The sequence below is a fragment of the Nothoprocta perdicaria genome, unplaced genomic scaffold, assembly GCF_003342845.1.
Source record: "Nothoprocta perdicaria isolate Ctin4 unplaced genomic scaffold, notPer1 scaffold_286, whole genome shotgun sequence".
NCBI lineage: Eukaryota > Metazoa > Chordata > Aves > Tinamiformes > Tinamidae > Nothoprocta > Nothoprocta perdicaria.
This window is the reverse complement of record NW_020455517.1, coordinates 143,370-163,603: the sequence shown is the minus strand read 5'-3', so window position 1 is coordinate 163,603 and position 20,234 is coordinate 143,370. Positions and strand designations below refer to the sequence as shown.

The 20,234-nt window shown below is 52.0% G+C and overlaps 1 protein-coding gene across 2 annotated transcripts; it reads right to left on the bottom strand.

Annotated features, from left to right (window-relative positions):
• Window positions 1-1,626: 1,626 nt before the first annotated feature.
• On the bottom strand, window positions 1,627-17,077 carry ATCAY (ATCAY, caytaxin). 2 transcript variants are annotated; one of them, XM_026041481.1, is made up of 13 exons: window positions 16,992-17,077; window positions 15,018-15,138; window positions 11,432-11,496; window positions 10,862-11,083; window positions 10,217-10,402; window positions 9,203-9,305; window positions 8,535-8,666; window positions 7,723-7,809; window positions 7,043-7,141; window positions 6,741-6,776; window positions 5,142-5,177; window positions 4,514-4,552; window positions 1,627-4,105 (listed from the first exon to the last, which is right to left on the bottom strand). In XM_026041481.1, the coding sequence occupies exons 2-13, from the start codon at window positions 15,092-15,094 to the stop codon at window positions 4,096-4,098; spliced, it is 1,092 nt and encodes a 363-aa protein (XP_025897266.1). In that variant the 5' UTR covers window positions 15,095-15,138; window positions 16,992-17,077; the 3' UTR covers window positions 1,627-4,095. The 2 variants fall into 2 exon arrangements, with proteins under 2 accessions (XP_025897266.1, XP_025897267.1); XM_026041482.1 differs by having other exon boundaries at window positions 4,514-4,549.
• Between the last annotated feature and the right edge of the window lie 3,157 nt (window positions 17,078-20,234).

The window sequence follows — 20,234 nt, the reverse complement described above, 5'->3', positions numbered from 1 at the left end:
GGCTGGACCGAGGACCGTGAGTGACTTTGAACGATGGCCAAGCATCTCCTAGTCCGTCATTAGCTGGACAGGAAGGAATCTGATTTTTAAAGCTTGCAGGCTGATGCTGAGAGGATGTTGAAATTTAGCTGTTAATTAGACTGTAAGATTACTCTGAGTTTTTTTTTGTGTGTGTGTGAATGTGATATCAAAAATTTGTAATCGGTTAAAATCTGCTATGCATGGATTCGGAATGAAGTTCTCATGGAAATTGGAATCCAAGAGTCTAAATATCTTGCTGATAATACCTGCTGTTTGATAGAGTGCAATGACATATAAGTCAATCAATTTAGGCTTTGGAGGTGGTTTTATGAGACAGGAAAAAAAAGTCTGGTCTGCTTTTGAAAGGTGGATCATTACAGCAGTGTTGCCTAAACCATTTGATTTTTAAAAACATATATATGTATGTAATATATATATGCATGTGTACATATATATATGTTTGTGTGTGTACATATACACATATACATGTATATATGTGTGTGTGTATATATGTATAAACACAAACATACTGGCAAAAGTAATGTAAATGCACTTTTTTACTGGCTTTTTTCTTTTTTTTCTTGTATGCCATATTTCTTTTGAAGATCTCTTTTATAAACCACATAGAAGTTGGCTTTGATATCAGGTTTCTTAAAGGAAGAGGCAAAAAGAAAGTTTAAAATGGTTTCAACCACCTTTAAGATTGAAGTTTTGAGATAAATTTAAGATAAAGATTTAAGATACAAGATTTAAGATGAATCTTGTCCCTGGAATTAAACCATTGAGGTTGACAGCTCTGCACCAACTCGATTAGATCATCTGGCCTCAGTCCCTGGACCTTCCAGCTTCTGACCCTGGGGCTACTGCCCAGCTCTTGCCTCCACTGAGAGACAGAATTTGCAATCTTTAAAATACAGATGAATGTATGTGGCCTATTTTGGGCTGGGTTTATGTGGTTTTATTACAGCATATAGATCTGATATTATCTGAAACCCATCGGAGTTGGTCAGACTTCCATGGGCTGCTGTGTGGTTGCTAAAGGGATGCCGTCACCTTGATCATTGTGTCTCCATCCAAACACAAAATGCAGCTATTTTGGTTTCAAGCAACGTCTAAAATTACTGGCCCTAAGTTCATGATACCTTTTTGTGGTTGTTGCTATAAAAATGCACTTTTTACATATAACTCATTACCTGATATGAGTTGCAGGGATTTTTAAGGTGGAAAGCTATAGAAACATTCATCTGGGGACAGAAAATTTATACACATACAATTTTTTAAAAATTAAAATTAAAATATAGTGCATACTACTGACCTTTGTCGGAAAGTGCACTTTTTGAAAAATTATCTCCAAGAGTTGCAAATTGCCTTCTGTATTTAAGTGTATTACCTTTGCCACATGTTGAGATGAACTTGCTGATATGTCCATTTTAACAGCTGAACCCTTAGTCATGTCCTGGAGGAATTTCTTGAGGAAAAAAAAAAAAAAAAAGAGTAGTTTCACCTTCAGCTCTTCTCATTTTGGAGTTTTTTTTCTGAAAATGTGGACACAACATCTTTTCCTTTCTTAAAAATCAAAGCAGACAAAAAAAAATTATATTCTTCTGATATGGTTCCTAGTCAGGATCAAGAAATAATATAAAAGTAATCTGGATTTTTTATCTTCCTTGTGCATACGCTCCACAACAGCAACATTTTCCAGACTGGTTATGTTGTGAACGTTTTTCACTGAAGTGTTTAGTCAATACAGATTCAAAAAAAAGAAAAAAAAATCTAAAAAAAGGTTTCTAGGATTGTACTCTTAAACATCTAGTAAATACTCTACCAACTTTGTTCACTATATGATTTTAAAATTCCCTTTCCCCGCTCAAAATGATACAGCATCTTGCATGCCTTCGTGAAAAGCACAGCAGACGACTTAATGGCAATGCGCGGAACCAGTCTCAAGAGAAAATCTGGGCTTAAGGACTACCCAAGAGAGACCGTCAAGTCCCACACTTGGTGTTAGAAGGAGGTGTGTGAGTCTGAGCTGCAGTTTGTTTAACCGGGAGAAACGTTTTGCTCTTGGTCTAAGCGGGTTGCTTAGTCTGCCTGGCAGAGCCATGTGGAGCGTCCAACTGCTGCTCCTGGCTCGGAGCAGATGCCCGCTGCCCGTTTGTACAAACGCCTTTTTGGAGGGTTTGCTCAGCAAAAACCTGCGCTCCGAAGGGCTGAAGTGCTGATTTTTTAACTATTCTCTTTTTCTTTTTTTATTGATAATAGCCTTTAATTTGCATTGCCAGTAACTGGCTCGGAATGAAATCCCGAAGTTGGGTGAATCGATGCTTGCTTGGTACTCATTAACATGCTGGTGAGATGGAATATGCAGCTTTTGCCATCTTCAGCTGCTGGGGTTAATGCTATGGATGCCGTTCTCTCTTTTCATGCAAAATTCTATTCCATAAATACATCCATGAGTGAAGGGCTATGTTTCCCACTAAGATCTGTCTACTCAGGAGATGGGGGAAAAAAAAACATATAGCAAAAAGTCTGCAAAGGGAGCAGATTTTGTGCTCCTTTGTAGCATCCTGGAAAGATATAATCTATGACAGCATTTTGCATTGAAGTGAAAGTGGGAAAAAGAAAAAGAAGAAGAAAGAAGGAAAAAAAAAGAAGGGAGAGATGCTTGTGTATACAGAGAGGAGATGCCCAAGTTGAGGTAAAGCTTTGCTTTGCTTTGCCTGAATGATCCCCTGGGGAATTTCAAAGCCAAGTGGTCATTGCAGACAGCCACGAATCAGAGGCGCCAGGTTTATTATATTCCTAAACAGGGGGAATCTGTTCTTCATCTGCACACTTCTGCGAAGGGTTTTTTCCTGGGGCATGTGAGACAGTTCACGTAGACTGGCTCTGGTGAGATCGGGGCTTGCAGAAGACCTTTTTGGATTTGCTGCTTCTCAGAATATCTTCTCTCTTTTGCTCACAGAAATCCTCCTGGATGCCCAAAGACCAAGTTGCAGAATCCCAGGGTTGCATCTGCATCTCTTGGATAGCTGTGGAGCTGAGCCCAGATGTAATGTCCTGCCTCCTATCTGCAGCATTCTCCACCCGGGGTTTGCCCAGGTGAAAGCGTCTTTTAGATGAGACCCTCATTACCCAGGGACAGAAAGTGGAAAATTTCAAACATTTAGCAGCTTGTCTCTGCAAGAGGAGGTATTAACAGTGAATGATTGTCCGGTATCACGAGCTCTATGTAAAGATGAGATGAAAAGCTTTCCTGCCCGTAAGGCTCCTTCTTAAAACCAGACCTTTCTGGTGTATGTGTGCGTTGGTGTGAGAATATGCTCCTAAGAAGGTTCTGCAGAGGCTGCCGTGCTATATGGGACCCTCTCTCAGAAGTATCAGAGAGCTTCACAAACCAGGACAGGACGAGATGAAAAGTGGGTCATTTACTCATAGGAAGAGTTCACTATGAGTTGCTATCAAAGCTGGGCTGACAGTGGATCAACTGGGGATGCCAAGGCTGGCAGGGGTGTGTGGACCAGTGCTCACCTGGTATTCATGGGGACAAACAAACACCGAATCCAAAAAGGGCAAAAATGCACTTTTTGCCTTTCCCACGTTAGTTATTTTCTGAGGCGACGGCTGTCGTAATGTCTCCGCAGAGGAAAGTGGTGTGCAATTTAAAGCAAAATGTCTTCGTGCTGGCCAGCAGCAAGTTAGGGGAAGGGTTTATAATTTAAACAAAAAATATATCTCTTTCTGGGCTGATGACTAATGGACTACAGGACGCTCTTAACTTGCTAAGAGGAAATATGGTATCTATTCGTGCTACTTACAGCCCTCCACAGACTGTTACCGAAACACGCTGGGACCTGTCCTGAAAAGTGCTGTTCTTAGCTTTGTTGTTTTGTTTTGTTTTTCAGTAAAACGGTTTTCAAAACATTGCAAGGACTTTGCATCTCCGGGGCAAGGGAGGCAGCTTACGGAACCTGGCATGAGATGGCGACAAGGTCTTACACCGACAGGTCAGTAACGTGGGTGGCTGCCAGGCTGCGTCGTGCTCCTGCTCCAGCCGCTCCGCCGCACTTTGCTTCAGGACATGCTGAGAAGAAGGCAAAGTTATTTTTAGGAAGCCAATTGTAAACGGGTGCTCTGTTCTCTCCCCTAATATCCAAAAATATGAATGTGCTTGGGTGTAATCCGCCACGGCAGCGCTGCAGGGCCAGAATGGAGTCATTCATAGCTCTAATGGGTGTTTATCTTCTCTAAGGACTTCTCCTGAGCATGTAGACCATGAAGAAGTTAGTGTAGGGCAATGAAAAGCAGCTTTGCAGTAAATTCCCATGGGAAAGGGTTGGTGCCTCTTCTGTGCTAGGTGAGTGGCATTGGGTTAGAGAGCTTGGGAGTCTAACTCAGTCTTAACTTTCTGGTTCGTCTTGGGTTACACATGCAATGAAATCATCACATAGCTGAGAGAGTGCTAAGGAAAGAAATGAAGAACTAGTCAAACCTGGTTTCCTGGTCCTCCGCTGCTGGGGGCACAGGCCTGCTTGGGAGAGAAGCATCAAAACAAGCAGTGAGTCTTCACCACAGGCTACTTGTCCTCTCCTGATGCATTTCTTTGCAACACATGAGGTCACACAGGTGGACCCCAGCAACCCTGATCAAAGTTCCTGCTGTCTGGGAGGAGAATAGCAGCAATAACCACCATTTCCCCTCAGGATCTAGCTAGATAGAATAAAACAAGTGCAACTGTACCAAGCTGGAAACAGAGCCAAATCCACGCCAAATAAACCTGGCATGGGATTTTGACACTGTCTCCCAACTCTTCCTAGAATTTTCTTTCCCATTTCAGGTTTCAGACTTGTATCTCACAGTTAACACACACTCAAGATGTGCCTGAGAGCAGTATTTGGCCCTCTGTGTTGCACCAATGTGCACGTGCTACAGCAGAATGTCACGAGACCTTTGCCTAGCTAAAGATCTGGAGCTAAGCTGCAAATCAGAAGTTGGGATTAGCGTAGTCAGGAAGGTGGTGGTCGTGGTGAATGGCCTGACTCTCTGGTGGGATTGGTCTCACTACAAGACAGTGTTCAGACTATTCCTGAAGTGAAGAATAAATATCAAAAAATAGCTACCTTTCCTTCTCAGCCATGTCTTGTTTCTCTTCCGCCCTGTAAAAGCAAATGGCATTTGAAATCTGCTGTCTAGGGGTGTGAAAAAGTAGAATATCTAAGGTAGAGCACCCAGCACCCACAGTTTCCCCACTGCCTGGAGTTTTCTACAGAGAGAGCTGCAACCAGAGACACAGCTTTGATGCAGAAATGGCTTGTTAGGTTCTCGTCCGTGTAAAACACAGATAATCAGAATGCTTTCAAGATGCCTCCATTGGCCCCTGTGAGAGGGAGCTGATGAATTTTGGTCGGATGACTCGTTTTTCCCTGGTTAGCACGGGACTAGCCGAAATCCTCCCGCTGTGGCCTTTCCCGTTCAGTTCAGCGCTGCAAGGCGGCATTATTGTGGTACATATGTGGTGCTAACCCAGCTGCAGCTTCCTCCAGCTGTTGTTGGAGAGCAACTAAGGTGATGAAGGGACTGGAACATCTCTTGTATGAGGAGAGAATGAGTTGGGCCTGTTCAGCTTGGAGAAGAGAAGGCTGAGAGGGGATCTGATCAACATGKATAAGTTCATGAAGGGGGAATGTRGGGAGGAAGGGGCCAAGCTCTTCTCAGTGGTGGCCAGTGACAGGACAAGGGGAAATGGGTTTAAATTGAAACTCAGGCAGCTCCATCTCCAGGTGATGAGGAACTTCTGCACTGTGAGGGTGCCCGAGCCCTGGCACAGGCTGCCCAGGGAGGCTGGGGAGTCTCCTTCTCTGGAGGTCTCCAAACCCGCCTGGATGCCGCCCTGTGCCTCGTGCTCTGGGTGTCCCTGCTGGAGCAGGAAGGTTGGACTGGATGATCTCTAGAGGTCCCTTCCAACCTTGAACATTCTGTAATTCTGTGATCCTCTGTCTGCAACTTCAGTGGAGCTGTTATATATGTTTATGGCTGGCACTTCTAACCTCCAACCACCGGCCATGGGATGGCTCTACACAACAGTACAAAGCCAACTCGAACCGAATGGATCTCTTCATCCCACTGGGGCTGAACCAAGTGACTTTCGATCTGCACGCGGCTTCTCATTCAAAGGTCGCTTTGCATCACTGCATGGGGGAAATGCAGCATCTTCATGAACAGAGCGATTGCTTCTTAATTTGGGACTGGGTTGGCCAGGATACATGCACACATGGAGCTAAGAGGAATAACTCTATGGATAAATGAGCTTCATCCCAACACCGGACCATCGGGGAAGTCGCCACTAGCCAGTGGTAATAGATCCCTAAAAGTGGAGCCCTTGCTGTAGGGAAAGTTCTTTTGCATGCCCAGTTTAGTTTAGTTGGATTTATGAATGCAAAGGGATAAACTAGAGAGGACGAAAGAGTTTTTCGATACTGGCCACACAACATTGGGCCTGGGCAAAGACTATGAGATGCTAGGAAGCCTGTAGGTTCTGCTCTGCATCTTTCGCCTATTTTGAGAAAATAGGTGAAAATTAGACACAGGTTGTGCAGAGTATCAGAATATGAGGAACTGGGACTCACTGGTTATAAAACTTAACTATGTGAGCCAGGAGAAGAGCAACAACATCATGAGCAAACAAACTACCCTCTGTCCCCACCACAAGTTAATTTTACCTTTCTTTTCTTGCCTTGATTCTCTCTTCTTCATATCTGCAATGGACAGGAAAAAACCTTTAGGTTCTACCAGGAGATAGTATTCGCTTTTAGTAAAGTGCAGGGTTTGCTCTGAAGGTGGCCAGGACTGCAAATGAGCTCCGTACGCAGGCTCCACCTGGCATGATATACTTGCCCCAAGCTCTATGTTTTGGGCACCAGGGTCTTCACTAAACACAATCTCCAATCTCCTCTCCTCTAGGAGGTCTTTGCTCCAGGCATCTTGAAACCCTTCTAGACCTGAGAGTCCCCGGGACACTTACTGTAAGACGCAGTCTGGGATCTGCACGTGCTCCATGGGGATGAGTTGCTCCAGTTCCTCCAAGCTGTGAACATACTGGATCTTATTGATAAACTTCACGCTGGCATGGAAAAAAGAAAGAGCGAGTGCTTGAGGGATTATTTTGTTTTCCTCTGCCTAGGAAGTCAGTGGGAACTTTCCACGCCGTGGAAAGATGGGACGCGATGCTGCTGTTAGGAGAGATCAAAGCTGGCAGCAGGGAGATAAGTCTGAACAGAGGAGGCAAAACTGCACTTCAGCTGAGCCTAGTTTTCTGCACCCTCTGCACTCCGTGTGTAGCCATTTCCTCACAGTGCTAATAGGCTGATGTCTACAAAGCGTGGTGGGATGTCAGATCACCTTGCTACAGCCCCACTTTTCACTCTTGGTAGTGCATCCTACTGGAAGGTCTGAGGACTACCCAGAGAACCTGGTCTTTTGTAGTCCTTAGACTTCACCTGCTGCAAGACAGTTTGATTGGGATGCAAATCAGTGAAGCATCTCCCGCTAAAACCAATTCTGGAGCTGTCCTTATAATTATCAGGCAAATGTTGGACAGTCTCACCTTGGCCACTCCAAGTTAAAAGTCAGCTCAAGGCCTGATTCATGAGGTTACATTTGCATTGCAAAACCTGCCGGAGTTTGGGAGCACGTCGTATTTACCTGATGAAGGGCCTGGATATGGCCAGCACTGTCCGGATGAACCACGATGGGTGCACGATTATCAGCGCTTTGAGGTTTTTGCGCAGTCTGTGGAAAAAAACATGTGTCAGCAAGTCAGACTCACTTTCTCCTGAACTTGCTCATGTTCCACCAGGGTCTTGAGGGTGTTACTAGGAGTAGATGGTCCTGACCATCAGCGTTCTTTGCCCCAAACCTCAGCCCAGGGGTCAGGAGCCCCATTTAAGCTCAGGCCTGGGTCACTGCAGGGGTGCTGGTCTCCATCTTAGCCACAGTTGTGCATGTATCTGGCCAGAGTCCCTGTTGATCTGCCCCTTGACTTGCAGCCTGGCTTCCCAGTTTGACCTTGGATGTATCTCATTGCTGCGACTTGCTTGTCAGTTCCTGGGCTCTGTTAGAGCCTGATTGCCCTCACTGTGCCTCGCCCCAACCTGTAGGTTGCTTTCCTAGCTTGACTTCAGCTCTGCCTCATCAGCACAAGGTTGCCCGATGATCTAGACTCATGGTTGAATTTGGCTACCACCACCAGGTCTGCCCTGCTTGCTTTGTTTGGGTTCTCTGTTACTGTCCCCTGTGAAGGAATTCATGAGGGAAGGAAGGAGAAAGGAAGGAGAAGCAGGAGATGGTCATCTCAGCCTGAGGCAGAGTAAGTCAGGAAACTGTGACGCAGGAAGAAATTACAGAGGACAGGGAGTGAGGAAGCAGGGGTTGTGGGAAAAGGCTATGAAGACAGATCAGAGAAAATGTGAAAAGACAACAGGGAATGTGGAGAGGCAACTCTGATAGGGTCTAACCTTCTGTCTATCATCTGATAGCATTTCTTCAGCCAGCCAAGGCCTGGCATTCTCCTCCGTGGCGTTGCTCCATTTAGGTACACAATCATGTAGTCCTCAGCCACCAACAGCTCCAAGCTGCTGATCACATATCTGTTGGGTAGTCAGAAGCAACAGTGACATGAAACTCAGAAAAGGTCCCTTGGAGTTTCTCAGGTACATGTGTGTCATTCCCCCCAAAGACTCTACCTCCCTTCTTTGTAGATCTTGGATTATGCTCTCATGGCACTTCTTCAGGATACCTAGGGGCATTTCTCAGGAGTTGCCTGGTTATGAGCACAGTGCATGTGCACTGATGGACATCCCTGTGTTGTTCTGCCTAGCAATAGCATCTACAAATGGTTCTGTATTGTGTACATATTTTCTAGCCTGGTCATGAGCCCATCGCTGCCATAATTAACAATAAATACTTGAATGCTTTGACTTATTGAACTCATGCAAATGTTGTGGATGATGGTTCAGCTAGTGATGTTCTATCGAGTCTGCAGCTGCAGGCCAGATGCATTTGGCCTGGCAACTGCTTTCCAGCTAAGACTACCTATGCAATGAATATACAGAAACTGGTTCCTCAGAACCCAGGTTATCTTTCTTGCCCTCTTCTCCTTCACAGGGCCTGATTATTGACTTACAAGAAGAGATTCTCCATGATGTAGTGGTAATCAGCCAGGTTACTGTCTGGGAGGTAGCAGGCAGCAAAGACAATGATGGCGTTGAGACCTTCTCCATAGTAGCCTAGGAAAGAAAGATATGGACAACACCGGTGGCTCTCTCCATGGGGAGATGCAAGAGTTGCAAGGAGAAACATCAGCAAAGTTGTATTGCCAAATTTGGGCTTTTGCCTCTGTCCCAGCCTCAAGTATTTGTCCCTGTGCAGACCTATTTCCTGCAGATTTATGGGAAGATGCAGTTGTCATACTCCTGGATGCCTTGTACTTTGCCTCAAACCCACTGGGCTAAGATCCAGCATATTGACATTGGAGCTGGATTCAGGAGACATTAATATTAGTGAGATGGTACCAAGTAATAGGCGACACAAGAACCTTTTGGCTAACTTGCTGCCAAGCTTCATTTTGTTCCAAGATGGAAATGCAGAAAACTCTGGCCCTGATTCTGGCTTAGGCCGCAAATGTGAGGTTCAGGAACAGAATAAAAGGAATGTCAAAGAACAAAGTAAAGAAGAGTGCCCTCAGTCACTGCTTGGCCATGCTCAAATCTCAGAAAGAGTCGCTTGCTTTGGGCATGGTGGTTCTTGGATGTCCATCCAGAGTCAGCTGGGCACTGAGCTACCGAGCAATTAAGCACTCAAGCAGGGGCTGTGATTCCTGCACCCAGAAGAGAAGGTCAGGGTGTATTCCTACCTAAGGTCACAGCCACTTGTGCTACTCCTTCTATCTACTGAAACTTTGCTGCAGTGTCCATAGATCTTTTAGGCATGAGCAGGTTGCTTTTGAGCTTGTCTACCATTTGACAGACAAAGGAATAGCTGTTATCCTTAATCCTTGGCTAAGGATAATCTTATCCTTGGGTTATCCTTAGGGAAAGCTAAGGATAACCCAAATAACCAGTCATTACATCTCTCCAGCTTGCAAAAATATACTGAGAAAAGTCTCCACCAGGCCAGGATAGGCCTCCCTCTGCCTTACCTCCGTGCGTCACCACCCTCATGTAAGGTTTAATCATCTGCAGGTCGATGCGGTGTTCCTGCTCTCCGATGATGACTGTTCTCCAGAGCCGTCCATTGGTAGCGCTCCCATCTTCTGCTCCGCTGTCCCCAAACAGGTCTGCACTGTCCCCAGGCATGTTCTTGGCTGTGGCCACGGGAGTGTCATCTGGAGAAGAGAGGGAGGAAGGGCTGGTGGATGACTCTGTGATGACTCTGTGGGACTGGAGAGACCTATCTCCTGCTCACACATCCAGCTCTTCATGCAGCATGTCAAGCATGGATCAGTGGTGGGTAAAATGTGCTATTTGCTCTGTGTCAAAAGAGACTCTTGCAAGAGCTTTTGTGTAAAACAGGAGATGGCAACAAGGCTTGTGGGTGAGCTGTGTCACCACCAGCTTTGGTATGTGCAGGTTTGTGGTTTTTACCAATTTTACTCATGTCAATTTGCAATAGAAATAATGTTTGATGTTGCCTGGAATATCTGCAGTCACAGAAGGCTTATCAATATCTTTGCAAAGATGTACAGTCACCTCACCCCACCACTTTCACAGCAAGGATACCCAGGAATTGGGGAGAGAAGCAAGGATCGCACCATGCAATCCAGCTCTGAGCAATGGTCTTTTACCTTCCCATTCCAGTTCGTTCCCATTTCCCAGGAATTCAAGGGAATCTGTCTCATCAGGTGTTTCAATATCATCGACATTAATGTCCAGGTCATCTGGTGTATCCAAGAAGTCATCAGAGAGGATGGAGCCTTCGCTCTGGTCCAGGGAAATGTTGATTTCAGGTGCAACAAGGGTCTTGCGCTTACGGTGCGCCCCATTAAAGTTCAAAGTATTGGGGGGAGCTGGAGATAAAAAGAAAAGACCAGATGTGGTGGGTTTGTGCCCTACTGCAAGATGTGGGGCGTTCATTAGGTGTAATTCAGGCTGTGGTCCTGGAAGCTAAGGCTCGGGTCATAGCTAGGAGGTGCTAAACACAGAGAGGTAGGGCTGGGTAAGGGTGCTCAATGCCTATGAGATATCCATGGCCTCCTGCTGCTTTCTCTGAAAGATGAGTAAATTCCAACCTGCTGCTGTTTTTCTCTGGGATTTTGCTGAGACTTGTAGGGACTTGGCTTTCACCCAGGCTACACTCCTCCCTTCCCTTGGACTCCTTTTCCTTGGAGCTCCTGACAAACCCAGCTGCTACTTACAGGATGTGTTTTCATCCTCCGTAGGGCTGCCCAGTGACTCCATTCCTGTTTCTTCCGGGAGAGGTCTGCACACAAACCAAGATGCAGAAGTGAAAACAGGAGAAATAACATGGAAAACAGGTGAGTGTTTTCAACTCAGCTCTGGCGAAAGTCTGTTGCCGAGATGTTGGAGAGAGTTGGGGATGGTGGATCAGATATACAACCTCGTTTGCTCTACCCTTTTCCTTCTGCCTATGGGCAACGATCTGCTGGAGGAGCTCAGGTGATTGGCCTGAGACCAACCAAGCAGTGCTGCTGCCCTACTAGAGCACTTCACAATCTCAGGTAACTTCCAAACTATCCCTGTGCATAACCCCTCTCACTCCCTGCCAAATCACGGCTTGTGCTGGCAAAATTCAGCTGGAGACCCTGGAATAAATATTTGCCCCCCAAAGAGCCTTGTTAAAACCCAGTTTCTTTCCACATTATCTCCGTTTTGTCTTTACTGGGAGGTTGAAAAGCAGTGCCAAGCTGAGAGCCCCTGATCAGTGCTCCAGGGGACACTTTCTGTGACTGATGCTCTGGTGTCTGAGACTGTTCCCGGCATGGTGTAGGCAAAACAAGGGGCTGTTGGGACAACCCATGTTGCCTGTTCCTAGGCACTGTGGAGAGATGCTTTGACTCACAGCAACAGCTGAGTTGAATGTGGGCGGTGGTGGTGGGAAGCAAGTGGGAACAGCCCTCAACGCGCTTACACCTTGTCTGGAGAGCACCCTTCGCCCTGTCCCCCTGGATGGGTGGACAGCAGTGGTGGATGGTTGCACTACCCTCCATTTCCATCATTTATTTTTTAAGTGCATCCTGCCTTCTGTCACGGGCCATGGCTACAGGGAAGCAAATCTTTGAGAATAACTTCTACAGCCAGCTCTCCTGGGGGGCAGCTGTCTCTGGGGCCCGTAGGGACTTTGCTGTATATCAGGAGGGGTTGAAAGCAAGGTTTAAACCTTGGGTATGATCCTCAAACTGCCTCCTCATCTTCATCTTGGCCCCCTACTTGACAGAAGCGCTGGTGGTTCCCAAACCTATGGAGATTTGGAAGGTGGCTCTCTAGGAGCTAGGACTGACCCACAGCCAAAAGCTCTTGGCTGACCTGCTGCTCCCTTTCATGAGCTCCTTGAACTGCCCTTGCTCTGACCTGGGACTTGCACCTGGCTCCGGGTGTTAGCATGGGGTCATGCAGCATGACCAAAGCAAGTCCATGACGAGTTTGTGATGCCAAACACCTGCTCATTTGGGGCCTTCCAAGCCATTTTTTTTTCAACAGCTCCTTTCAGTAGGAATTTGGCCTTGCTCTGGTTTCTCCAGGGGAAGGGGCCAGGCCTCCAGATGTTAAAGAAAACAGTGCGGGGACAGCTCTGAGGTGAAACACAGATGGGAAAAAACACCCACTTTTCAAGTGAGTGCTCTGAACATTGAGATGGGCCTGTGCCAGGGGCCTGCACACAGGTCCTTGCCAGCCAAGGATGCCCAGAAGGGAATTAGCCAGCACGGGCACCTCCACGTGGGCAGGAGGCTGCAGCCTGACTGCCCCAGCTCCCCTTGGTGCTGCTGTGACACCAGAGCCACCAGCCCAATTAAACTGCAGAAACGCTGAGATGAAGGGATAATCCTCGCTGAGCTGGCTCTTGTATATTTATGAGAGACCAGATCAAAGGCGCTCGGTCCCTTCTTGCTTGGCGGCCACCAGGACGAGGAAGCGATGCTGTTCCCTGGCAGCAGTCAAACCTTCTGCCCCCCTCCAGCTTTCCCTCCTCCTTTTCATCTCCATTGGCACCTGGTGGTTTGTCCAGCCAGGAGCTGGCAATAAGAGCATCCAAATGTGAGAAAATGTCCGAGACACCCAAACGTGGTCCGGGTGCCGGGGAGAGCGTGCTGGGCGGCACCGGAACGCATCCGTGCGGGCTGCGGCTCGCACAAGGAGACAGGGTTGCAAGGGCAACCCTTTCCTCTGCATCCTCCCGCTCTGGGCACCCCTCGGCAAGCGTCCTTAGCAGCCTGCAAACCTCACGGCCGCTTTCCCCGTGGACTTCCAGGGAGGGCTAGGGCAGGCGATTCTTGAGAACTGCTTCTGAGATGCCAGGTGAGCATCACTGGCCTCATGGCGCTGCCAGGGGCTGCTTGAGCTCTGTTTCTGTCGCATCGCTGCTGCTCTAATCCCTCTGCAGAGGGGAGGGCGGCCCCACCTCAGCCCCGGCGCTGGTGCCCGCAGTTCTCCCCTTTCCCCTGGTTCCTCGAGGCTCTGCCCTTCTCCCTGCCCGTGCTGCCTTGCTCTGCCCCCTGCCCCTCGCCCAGCCCCAGGCCTCCTCTCCCAGGCCTGGCTGCGGGCCACGATGCCACCGCTGTGTGTGGACTCCGTGTCCCCTGAGCTGTGCCGCGTGGAGATGCAGCCTGGTGCCGCTCAGCTCTGCGTGTGGCTGGGCCACAGCTCTGGAGCTAGATCTGGTTCAGCTCCAGATCTTTTAAGTGGTCTCAGGGAGATGGTTCCTCTCCGTGCCTTGCTTGGCCCTCTGCTCACTCTGGTGGCACCTTTGCGTGGCCAAGGTGCTGCTGCAGAGCCGAGCCAAGCCCGCCGCGGGCACCCAAAGGCCTGGCTGAGCTGGAGCAAGGAGGGCAGGCCGGGGGGCACGAGGCGGGTGCCGGGACCACGCACGGAGGCGCTCGGATTTGGGCCGCAGCTGTGGCCGGGGCGGGCGCAGCCGAGCTCCCGCGCCGCGGGGACAGGAGCCCCTTTCTGCAGCTCCGGCTCAGCCGCACACTGCGCTACTGTGCCGCCAACACAGGCTCGCTGTGTGTGGCACGAGGGGAGCCGCGGCAGCTGCCGTGGCGCCGAGGAAGCCCCCCCTTGCACTAGGACTGGCTGTGCCAGCTGCGCGGGTGAGCAGGGCTGGTGCTGGACAGCGGGGGCAGCTGTGGGTCTGTCCCCCCCGGTGGCTGCAGGGAGCTGGGTGCATGCAAAGCTTGGGAGTTTAGTCTGCTTTAGCGCTCATCGATTGCTCGTGGAGGCTGAAGTCACCCCCTTGTCACCTGCTCCCACTCCATGTGTTCCTTGAAGTTTGCAACGGTTCCTTCAAAGGAAGCAGAGGAAGAGCAGCAAGGCCATCAGCATGGGTGGAGCAGCTGGTGTCCACCCTGTCCTGGAAAAGGAGAGTGTCTCTGGGGCCAAAAAGCTGTAAGGAGAAGGGAAGAGCAGTACTTTGGCCATTCATTCACCCAAGCAGCTGGCCAGGTGGTCACCACATCCTAGGGACTTTGCTTCCTGGCCGAGCAGCACTGCTTTGTCAAGGGAAACCCATCCCGGAGCCCCGTTCCTGGTGCACTGCTCCTGCTCTGTCTCCTCTGCCACGTACCCTGTTCATGGCATAGCTGCCAGGAGCTCCCTAACGCCTCCGAGTCTGCAGAGCGGCGGCGCTACCAAAGGCCCGGCCACGGCTGCCCTGGGGGTGGCAGCTGTGACGGAGCCGAGTCCTGCTGCCCTCGGGCTGCCAGGAGGGGATGGCACAACCGGCACCCTGCTGGTTTCTTATGTGGTGGGGAGCCGGGGACAAACCTGGGGAAGTCTTCGTCCTGCCACTCCTCCTTCACGTCCACGTTCTCCATCCGCAGTGTGGCCTCCGTGGTTCCCATCGCGCTCGCAGCGGGATACTGTGTCCCGTGAGGAAGAGCTCGGGCTGCAAAGTGGTGAGCAGGTGGGTAGTGAGGGTGGCTCTGAACGAGTCCTGACCTGCACCCCGACACCAGACGCTGCAAGGTGGCCGCTTGCCTTGCAAAATGAGCAAAGCCAGGACACGAGGCCTGGGGGCTCCCGACGCCATTTGGGGCCGAGCAGAGGTGAGGTCAGCCCGGGAGCAAGGCAGCATTGGTGACCTTAGGGCTACCCCGAACCTCGGAGATAAACTCGCTCTGGGCTGATGCCACCTGTTGTCACTTCCCCTCCCGGCTCTCTGGTGTTCACAAGAGCCTCTGCTGACAGATCTCAGCTGGGAGAAGAGAAGGCTGAGAGGGGATCTGATCAACATGGATAAGTTCATGAAGGGGGAATGTGGGGAGGAAGGGGCCAAGCTCTTCTCAGTGGTGGCCAGAGACAGGACAAGGGGCAATGGGTGTAAGTTGAAACCCAGGCAGCTCCATCTCCATGGGAGGAGGAACTTCTGCACTGTGAGGGTGCCCAAGCCCTGGCACAGGCTGCCCAGGGAGGCTGAGGAGTCTCCTTCTCTGGAGGTCTTCACAACCTGCCTGGATGCCGCCCTGTGCCCCGTGCTCTGGGTGTCCCTGCTGGAGCAGGAAGGTTGGACTAGATGATTCCTAGAGGTCCCTCCCAACCTTGGACATTTTGGGATTCTGTGATTCTGTGATCTAGCATGCAGCTCGGAGGGAAGAGCTCCTCCCAGGCCCCTCTCAGGTTGGGTTGGCAGCAGCTTCCATTTCATTTGCCAGGCTGTGCAGAGGTGAGGGGCTCTGCTTTTGCCAAGAAATTCCTGACTGCTGCTCCCTGCTCCATCCCTGGACTTCTCCATACACCCAGAGGAGGAGGCCAGAAACTGGACATCTCTCTCTACCACCCTGGAAGGTTATACATCCCTGCCTTGCTCCCGGGGGGAATATTAAAGCTGGAGCAACCTGGAGGGCGGCAGAGCGGGTGCTGTGAACAGGAGAAACCCGGACGCCGTGGGCCTTGCTCTTAGGAACACCCACCAGCGTTGGGACCTACAGCACCAGGCCAGTGCTCACCTTCACCAGGACCTCTCCACACCTCTCAGCGAGGTCTGGGCACCCCTGTGCCGGGCTCGGTGTGCGGTGCACAGCCCCAAGCAAGGGCTGCACAGGGGCTCGGGAGCAGCCGTGCGGGGCCAGCGCGGGGCAGGAGGAGCCGGTTGATTGCTGGGCCTTGCAGCGGGGATGGCCGGCACGGGAGGAGATGAGGCCCAGCCTCGTCTTGCGGCACATGCAAGCTAAAGGAAGCAGCTGGTGTGCTGGGCATATCTATCTTCAAGATATATAATGTGCATATCTATCTTCAGGATAAAGCAGCGCCCTGCAGGAAGGCTTTGCGTGCTCTTCCTGAGCTCACGCCTTCCTCTGTCATCCTACTGAGGGCAGTAATATTTTTTTTCTAAATAATTATTTTTTTAAAGATAATGGGTGAATGCTTGGGTAGCCGGGAGCCTGCCCCCAGCCCCGGGGCTCAGGGAGAGGAGCAGCTGGGCCCGCTCGGCTGCCCTTGCGCTTCCTCGGGGACGCCAAGACGGGCAGCTGCCAGCGGCAGTTTGTGGGAAGGTGAAGCTGCCCGCGGGCATCTGCTTTTGGAGGAGCGGAGCTCCGTAGAGGCCCTGGCACAGGGCAGGCGTTCGTCTCCGTTGCAGGTGCCGGGGAGCGCAGAGCCGCCCGCGATGGATGCGGCCCCCCCTCGCTGCCACCGTCATCTGCTTGCTGCCACCGCCAGCGTCATGGAGGGAGAGAGGGAGGGAGGGAAGACGGGGGGAAAGGAGGATGGGGAAGGCACTGCCAGGCCCAGGGTACTCACCGCGGCGGATGCCTAGTGGGCAACAGAGCCCGGATCCTGCCTGCGCATTCCCGCTGCCGGAGCTGGGCCGCTCAGGGGCTCCGGCACCGGCGCTGCTGCCTCAGCCCCGCCGTGCCAGGCTGCATCCAGGCCGGCTCCCGACGGGCCCTGGCGATCCGGCTCGCATCCAGGGAGGGAAGCGACGGTGGCTGCTTGGCGGCTCCCTCCCGCCGCCGCCCTCGCCGCCCAGGGCTTTGCTGCTTTCCGGTGGCGGCGGCGGATCGCGACGCTTTTGTGCGCGCCCAGGATGGCGCTGGCAGCGGCACGGGGGGTGTTGCGGGGAGAGGGCGGCCGCGGGCACCCCCCTTTCGCCGCCGCTCCTCCAATGGGCTGCGAGGCGCCCGGCGCATCCCGATGCTCTTCCACGGGATGCAGGATGCTGCCGGCGCTGCGCGCATCCTGCGCTGGGGCTGCCGCCGGCCCCGGGCGGATGCTGCTCGCGAGCGGAGGCTATGGAGGGACCAGGAGGAGCTTTTAATGGAGCAGGGGGCACTGGAAGCCGAAGGCGGCCTCCACGTGCAGCAGGACGCAAGGGAGAGTTTTCTATACCTGGTTTAACCGCCTGGCCGTCCCCACTGTGCTCAGCCCCTGGCTGCGGGTCTGGCTCGCCGTGCCTCCGAGGTGACCTGGGGTCCTGGCACCACGGGATGCCCTGGCTGGTCCGAGCAGCAGAGCAGAGGGCTGAAACCTCCTTCCTCGCTTGCAAAATGCACCTAAACACCCCGAGCTACATACTGGTACCGCTGCGGGAGACCATCCCCACGCATCCCACAGTCAGGGATCCCAGGATCCTGCATCCTGGGCCCCGAGGAGCCGAGCGCTGTGCATGCCCAGGTCCAACTGCTGGATCTTCACTGCTTCCAAGGGGCTCTGCTCTCTGTTTGGTCCTCACGGGATGCTCAGCACAGCTTCGGCACCTGGCACCCCTGCTAGCTCCCTAACTGCTCTAAATCGAGCACAGCAACAGAAGCCATGGCAATTCCCATCGGCTGTGGTCTTGGATCCACATCTCTGCCTTGGGGTTCCTGGGCTTCAGCAAGCAGCTCAGACCAAAGAGCTGGTTTGGCTGCAGGCAGAAATGGAGGTTAAAGGCAGAGTTAGGCTGATGTGGGCTGTCAAACACCCCCTCGTGATCACGCACAGTGCTTGGCACTCTGCAAAGAAGCAGGGAGCTCCATCTTGAGCAGCGACCACTCGGGGAAGCACAATGGCTTGTCACTTGAGTCCTAGTGGGGATGGTCAGAGAGAGGCCAGGGTTGCAGAGACTTCAGTATCTTCTACACCACTAGATAGAAGGAGGTTGCAGACTGGTGACTGCTGCCCTGGGAATCTCCTGCCAACATCTGCTAGGTATGTGTTTGATTTTGGGGACTCTTTGGTGGGCAGAAAGGCTGTGTGATCTTGAGCTCAGCGCAGAGTGGAGAAGGTGGTTGCAGATGTCTACCTTGTCTACATCAAGTAGATGTAGACTTGATGTAGACTTGTCTACATCTAGACTTGTCTTGACATCACTGCTTTCTATGTTTATAGAAGGCTGGGACTCTTGGGCTGGTCCTCCAGCACCCATGGGGTGATGCTGAGACCTGTCCTGCTAGTCTGCTTTAGTTGGTCAGCTCCATGTAGACATCATTGTCTTCTCAGGTCTGGTGGCTCCCATGAGACAAGAAGTTTCAGCCATTTCCAAGTGCAGTGGGTGGCACTGTTCACACCTCTGTTGACTAAGCACTAGCCACATGTGTGGTCAGACTGGGAACTGCCCTGCCAGAGGTGCTGGGACATTTTGGACATTTGGGTTCTGCCTGGCAGATTCTGGATCAGAGTTCTGAGACTGGGTATCACTCATAGTCCCTTGACTTGCTCTTGGGGCATCCCCATGGTCCAGTCCAAAACAAAGTATTCAGGAATGCTTTAGGGATGCCTTATCCTTCTTGCAAACATAAGAAGACAGAAAATCTATGGGCAAAGGAGAAGCTGTCAGGAAATCTTGGACTTTTGAAAGCTCAGAAGTGACTTACTAAATCTGGCAGCATCATCTCCAGCTAAGGTAACTATTTTCCATTTCCTTTATTCTTTTCTGAGCAACCTCATGCCTGTTTTCTATGGCAGCATGTGAATGCCATCTACTGGCTGTGGTCCATGGTGTGGAGCAGATGGGCTGCTCCCCAGAAACGGCCTGGGGAGCCGTGAGGCCGGAGGGCCCGGGGTCCAGCTGCGCACGGAGGCCCAGGGAGGGCGCACGAAAGCTCGGAGGAACCAGAGGGCCATCTGCGCACTAAGGCCCGGGGTTGCCGCATGAAAGCCCGGAGAGTGCGGTAGGGCAGCTGCGTGTGGAGGCCCACGGAGGCCACACGAAATCCCGGAGGGCCCAAGAGACCATGCGCTCACAGAGGCCCAGGAAGGCTGCATGAAAGCCTGGAGGACTTGGGGGGCCAGCTGGACATGGAGGCCCGGGAAGGCTGCACGAAAGCCTGAGGGCCCAAGATGCCACGTGCACATGGAGGCCCAGGGAGGCTGCACGAAAGCGCGTAGGGCCTGTGGGGCCACACGCGCTTGAAGGCCCGGGGAGGCCGCATGAAATCCCAGAGGGCCGAGAGACCACAGGCTTACAGAGGCCCGGGGAGGTCGCACAAAAGCCCGGAGGGTCCACGGGGCCTCGCACGCTCAAAGGACCAGGGAGGCCGCATGAAAACGTGGAGGGCCCGGGGCACCAGCTGTGTACGGAGGATGGGGAGGAAGCATGAAAGCCCGGAGAGCCCGTGTCCAGCTGTGGTTGGAGGCCCGGGGAGGCCGCACAAAAGCCCAGAGGTCCTGTGCGGCCTCATGAGCTTGGAGGCCCGGGGAGGGCGCATGAAAGCCATGGAGGTACCAGAGGCCAGCGGCACACAGAGGCCTGGGGAGGCCGGACGAAAGCCCATAGGGCTTGGGGGACCAGCTACACACCGAAGCCAGGGGAGGCCACACGAGAGCCCGGAGGGCCCCCATCAGTCCCGGCTCTAGGAAAGCCGCTCCGCGCTCGTGTCCCGCACAGGGCAGAGGGACAGTGGCCGCGGTGCCGCGTGGCCGCACGAGGGCGCAGCTCAAGGTGACATGAGCACTAAGTGACTGCAGGCGGGGCACCGCCGCGCGGCGCAGGGAGCTGAGGCCACGCGCGGCGCTGCCGAGAGCTGCGCGCTGCCCGTGGGCGGCTGCGTGGGGACCCGCCCG

Bases quoted from the DNA above. Each gene is read 5' to 3' on its own strand.
- ATCAY (XM_026041481.1), bottom strand. From the start codon at position 15,094: ATGGGAACCACGGAGGCCACACTGCGGATGGAGAACGTGGACGTGAAG. The intron at 8,667-9,202 runs GTAAGTCAATAA...ACTACCCAACAG, and splicing joins ATCATGGAGAATCTCTTCTT to ATATGTGATCAGCAGCTTGG. The intron at 4,553-5,141 runs GTAGCTATTTTT...TTCTCTCCCAAG, and splicing joins GACATGGCTGAGAAGGAAAG to CAGGCCTGTGCCCCCAGCAG.